The sequence below is a fragment of the Glycine max genome, chromosome 19, assembly GCF_000004515.6.
Source record: "Glycine max cultivar Williams 82 chromosome 19, Glycine_max_v4.0, whole genome shotgun sequence".
Taxonomy (NCBI): domain Eukaryota; kingdom Viridiplantae; phylum Streptophyta; class Magnoliopsida; order Fabales; family Fabaceae; genus Glycine; species Glycine max.
Genome location: NC_038255.2, coordinates 50,152,532 through 50,157,489, shown reverse-complemented (window position 1 = coordinate 50,157,489; position 4,958 = coordinate 50,152,532). Strand labels below are relative to the sequence as shown.

Below are 4,958 nucleotides of genomic sequence, written 5' to 3'. Positions count from 1 at the left end.
AAAAAGAAAACAAAAAAAAAAAAAAAAAGAAAAAAAGATGGGCCCAGGTTTTTTCTGATACTAGCTTGTCCTGTACAGAGATATATACTTGACGTATCTGGTAATTGTATTGGCGTGATCTTGCAGAGTAAGGGACCAAGTAATAGTTATTGACAAAGTCGTTGCCTCCAAGAGTGATGAGGACCAATGCTCCATTTATTAAGCGCTCAGTCTGCTCAGGTCCTATGAGACCACTCACCCTTTGTTGGTATTCTTCCCAGTACTCCAACTGTCTGTATATTCTGATTATGTTTACCTGCAATTGCAATTTGTAACACACACATAATCCACCAATATTTTATATATAATAAAAAGTGGAAGCAATAGGGTAAAGAGAGTATAAATTATAAAAATATCACTAGTCGTAATTTATGTATATAATAAAAGTAATTAAATCGTTATCATCATCTTAATTACAAAAATAACTCAAGTATATCACAACTCTTGGAAAAGATATATATATATATATATATATGTGTGTGTGTGTGACTTACAAAAAGAACTATATGTACACATGCATGAACGAAACACGCACGCAAATAAGTAATATATGACTTACAAATTGGATTCCAGTGTCATTGAGAATTCCAATACCAGCAGAAGCAAAGTTGGCACCAACAAGCAATCTTTCCCCGTCGAGCTCGGGATCTAAATAAGGCAATGTGGATTCGGCCCCAAGTGATTGACCTACACGTAAATAAATGTATGATCACAATGAGTTACAAATTAAGCAACTAGTAAGTACATTATTATTATTATTATATAATAATGAAAAATAGAGATAATTAAAAAGGGAATGTACGTACTAATGAAGTCAGGAATGTTGTAGCCATTAGAGAACCGGCCAGTGGGTCTTCCGGTTGGGTAATCAATGCCATAAGGAGGAGCATCTGCTCGAGCTGTAGTTGCCAAAAAGTTGTTGTTCCCATTATCCACAAGAGAATCCCCAAACACAAAGAACGCCCGCTGTGCCTCTGCACCTTTCAATCTCACCACTACCAACACTATTCCCAAAAGTACAATATTAATGTATCTAGCCATGGATCAATGCATACAATTGAGTGGAGTTGCTGCTGAACTAGTATGTAAGCAGAGGAGGAATGAGGAAGGGGTGTTATATAATGCGATTTTTGGAATGGATTGGCCCACGTTGCACAGCTAGCTAGTACAGGTAGTTGTATATATGGGAAATTATGGCTGTGAGGTCATCATGTCGTCACACCAATGAAGGAGTATTAAACAAAATCATGTTTAGATTCACCCATGTGATTGACTCACTGAATGAACTCATAATGTGGGAAGATTTGACCGTCCTTTATGTACATGTAAAATCTCTGCTCTGCAGACTGCAGTATTACGAACCAAAAGAAAGAAACAACTGACAATTTCCTTCCATTGCCCCACGGGACACACACTTACCACTTAAATTAAATGAAACAATCCTTGCCATTTTTTGTATTTTCAACATCTTTCTTTCCTCCATAATATATCTCTGGGCTACCCAAGTTTTACCATTATATTATATATATGTTTATTCACAAACCTAGCTTTCTTTCATAGAGTTTAAGTGTGTATCTGACTCAAATTTACCTTAAAAAAAGCAATATTCATTTACGGCTTTTTAAATTGAAGTGTTAACAAACCTACTCTGATATTAAATACCCACTTTTATTTTAACCATCTTCGATCTCATACTCCTGTATATCTAACAAAAAAAGATAATTAACTACTATACTTTGTTTAAAATAAACCCCTTGATAGATTATTTTAATGCTACAAGTTTACTCAGTCAAAGAAGTTATTGTAGTATATAAAAAATAGGCTTTAAGGGTACTCTTTATCCTTAATTTTATAATTTTTAAAAAAATTATCCCAATAAATTGATTTGACATGCTTTCTTTTTAATTTTTAAGAATATTATAAATTTAATATCGGATTATCTTACTCCTAATATATAATTGTATTTTTTATCCATATTTTTTTTTGACAAATTATGTTTCCAATTTTTTATGTTTTAGCAAATTTTATTTCTAATTTTTTATTTTTTTGATAAATTTTACTCTCAACTTTTATGTTTATCAATGGATAAATGATGGAAAGTAAAATTCATAAACTTTTTAAGAGTTAAAAGTTTGAGATAAAATGCGTCAAATTAATTTATTGGGATAAAATTTGACGAAAACTAAAAAATAATGATAAAAAATGCAATTAAACCTGAAAAATAATGAAAAAGAGTCATTTTTGTTTTTTTATTAACAAAAAAAATTATATCAAAAGAAAATCGGGAGAGCTTGAAAGAGGAGTACTTCAGATATTTAATTTCATGCTCTGCAAAGGATCCCTGCATTCTAAATTCACGTATTTGAGTTTGGTGGGACGTTGAAATTAATGCTTGGGAAAAAGAAGAAGAAGAAAAAAAGACAAGCAAATATTTCTTGCACACCCTTTCTTTCAAAATATATCTTGAATTTGATTTAAAGTTCATACATACATGTACACCTAATCGTCCGAAACATACACGATCAAATTATATTTGTATAATTTTTATTAACTATTACATAAATCGCATTTCAATATTATATAATCTGTGTTTACAAAAATCTTTAATTAAATGAAACCAAGGCATTCATTCAAAAGTTTAATTATAGTTGACCCCTTGCAACGAGTTCTCCGACCATTGTTGTTGTCAGAGAACTTTTCCCGAGTTATATAGCAAATAAATTGATGCTCCTTTCAAGTTTCAGTTTCATTATCTATGCACTTTCGAGTCGTAATTGATATGTGCCTTTCATTCAAAAATTGATTTCGACTTCTTGTAACATAATACTCTTCCCATTATAATAATAATTCTAGCTAGTCTTTATTTGATCACCTTTCCTAATCCTATATATGGATACGATCGACCTCCGTGGCCACAAAGTTCATGGCCTGACATGCTTCTAATCTGTCATTTTACAATCAATCTTCAGGCTACCTGGATCATCTCTGTCTCGGCTTGCCTAATCATGTATGAACTTTATGCAGGGTTGTGTCTAAAAGATTTTAAATGAGTTTTGTTTTGAATTCTTCTCTAATATAATATGTATTTCATTATATTTTTAAAATTTTTGAACTTTAAAATATTTTTTAAAAAAAAATAGTAAGGTTTAAATAAGTTTTTAATTCTTATAAAATTTTAGATTTGAGTGTTATTTCTAATATATTTTATTGTTAATAATTAGTCCCTGAGATTGATAGGACAAAATTCAATCCCTATGAATTATGAATAATGAAAAAAAATAATGGACTAAAAATGTTAAAAAAAAATTAGAGAGAGTAAAACTTTAAATTTAAAATTATTCTATTTGATCTGTTTAACACTTAGTGGTCCTAGTGGATTAGTGGGTCCTCCTTCCTTTTTATTTTTTAAAAGTTTTCTTTCTTTTTTCTACTTTAGGCAAATTCAAATCAATGCATGTTTGACTTATAGCATGTTAGCAAACTTAAGGTTATATTTGGTTTTCTATTTAGAAAGTTCTAAACTCAGTGGAGAATAAATTTATTTTGGTAATATATTTGATTTCTCTAGAAATATATTTAGATATGAAAATTAAGTTTGGTAGAAGCAATATTTGAATTTCTTTTGCATACTTAAATTTGATGCAGGTTTGTAAACTTTAATTCAAATATGTATTTATTGAGATTAAAGAATTATATTTTAGATGTCATGCATGTATTATTTAGGATAATGTCTCTTATCGTGATTGTTATTACACTTTTTTTTACATTAGTTATATCTATTATCAATATAAAAATAAGGTTATTTTACATCAATCGTAAATATAATCAATGCAAAAAATACAATAAAAATAAGAAGCATTACTTTGAAGGACACTTTCTCACAAAAAATGAATACAAAGTGTCCCTCAAGGTGCAGTTTCTAACAAATGAGGAAGGCCATATAAATAGTTTTGAAATCATTCATTCTATTCACATAAATAATTTTTTTTCACCTACTTTTTTTTAAAAAAAGTCAAATTTCAACTAACAAGAGAGAATTGTTTAAAAAAATGTGTAAAAAAAATGTGCTGTTCATTAATGATTGACTTATAATATTATCCTTGTTTTATATCGTTATGTAAGAAAAAAAATTGTTAAAAAAATAATAATCATTTTAGTATTTCATGTAACTTGAATTACTTTTTTTTTTACTTAAATCTCTTATAATATTAAGGATATTGATAAGAAAAATTAAAAATTAATTAATAATAAAATTAGTTTTATAAAATTGATATTTTTTCTCATCAATTTACTAATTTTTTTAATATATATAAAATAACTTAAAACCATAATTATAAGGCAAAAATATTTAAATAGTGAGATTAAAGTATCTTTCCAAAGGAAAAAAAAGAGGGCATAATTTCTATTCAACCTCTCTTTAATCGGAATATAAGTAGCTGTAGGTCAAGTTCCCATCTAAATGATTTCAAAGAGTTTCAGAATTTAATATCAGCATTTAATAGGGTCATTGTTTAGAATTTTCTATAAATTCACTAGTAAATAGATTAAAGTTACTTTAAATTCAATTATATATAACAGTATAAAGACAAACTGAGACCTTTGTTGTCAATTATTGGAGCACATTAATGAATCAGTAAAACAGTGTTTTGATCGAAATATATGTGTGGACCGACCGAACAGTGGTATATGTGAACTTAATAGCAAATTTTAATACGTAAAATTACATTTGCTGCTATAAAAATAATTTGAAATTTGTGTCACGTGTTTTATAAGTTTGCTTTGAAGAAAAATTTATTTGAATGTATAAAAGTTTTTTTTTAGTTGTGTACAAAGTGACATATATATATATATATATATATATATATATATATATATATATATATATATATATATATATATATATATATATATATATATAT

At 27.9% G+C, this 4,958-nt stretch overlaps 1 protein-coding gene across 1 annotated transcript in view; it reads right to left on the bottom strand.

Moving 5' to 3' along the window:
• The window catches only part of LOC100775450 (GDSL esterase/lipase At5g33370), a gene marked incomplete in the record, with an annotated part of 2,396 nt that extends 1,047 nt beyond the window's left edge, over positions 1 to 1,349 (bottom strand). The window contains 3 exon segments of the mRNA XM_014772026.3: positions 103 to 295; positions 599 to 726; positions 846 to 1,349. Coding sequence (XP_014627512.1) covers positions 103 to 295; positions 599 to 726; positions 846 to 1,080 — 556 coding nt within the window.
• Positions 1,350 to 4,958: the final 3,609 nt, after the last annotated feature.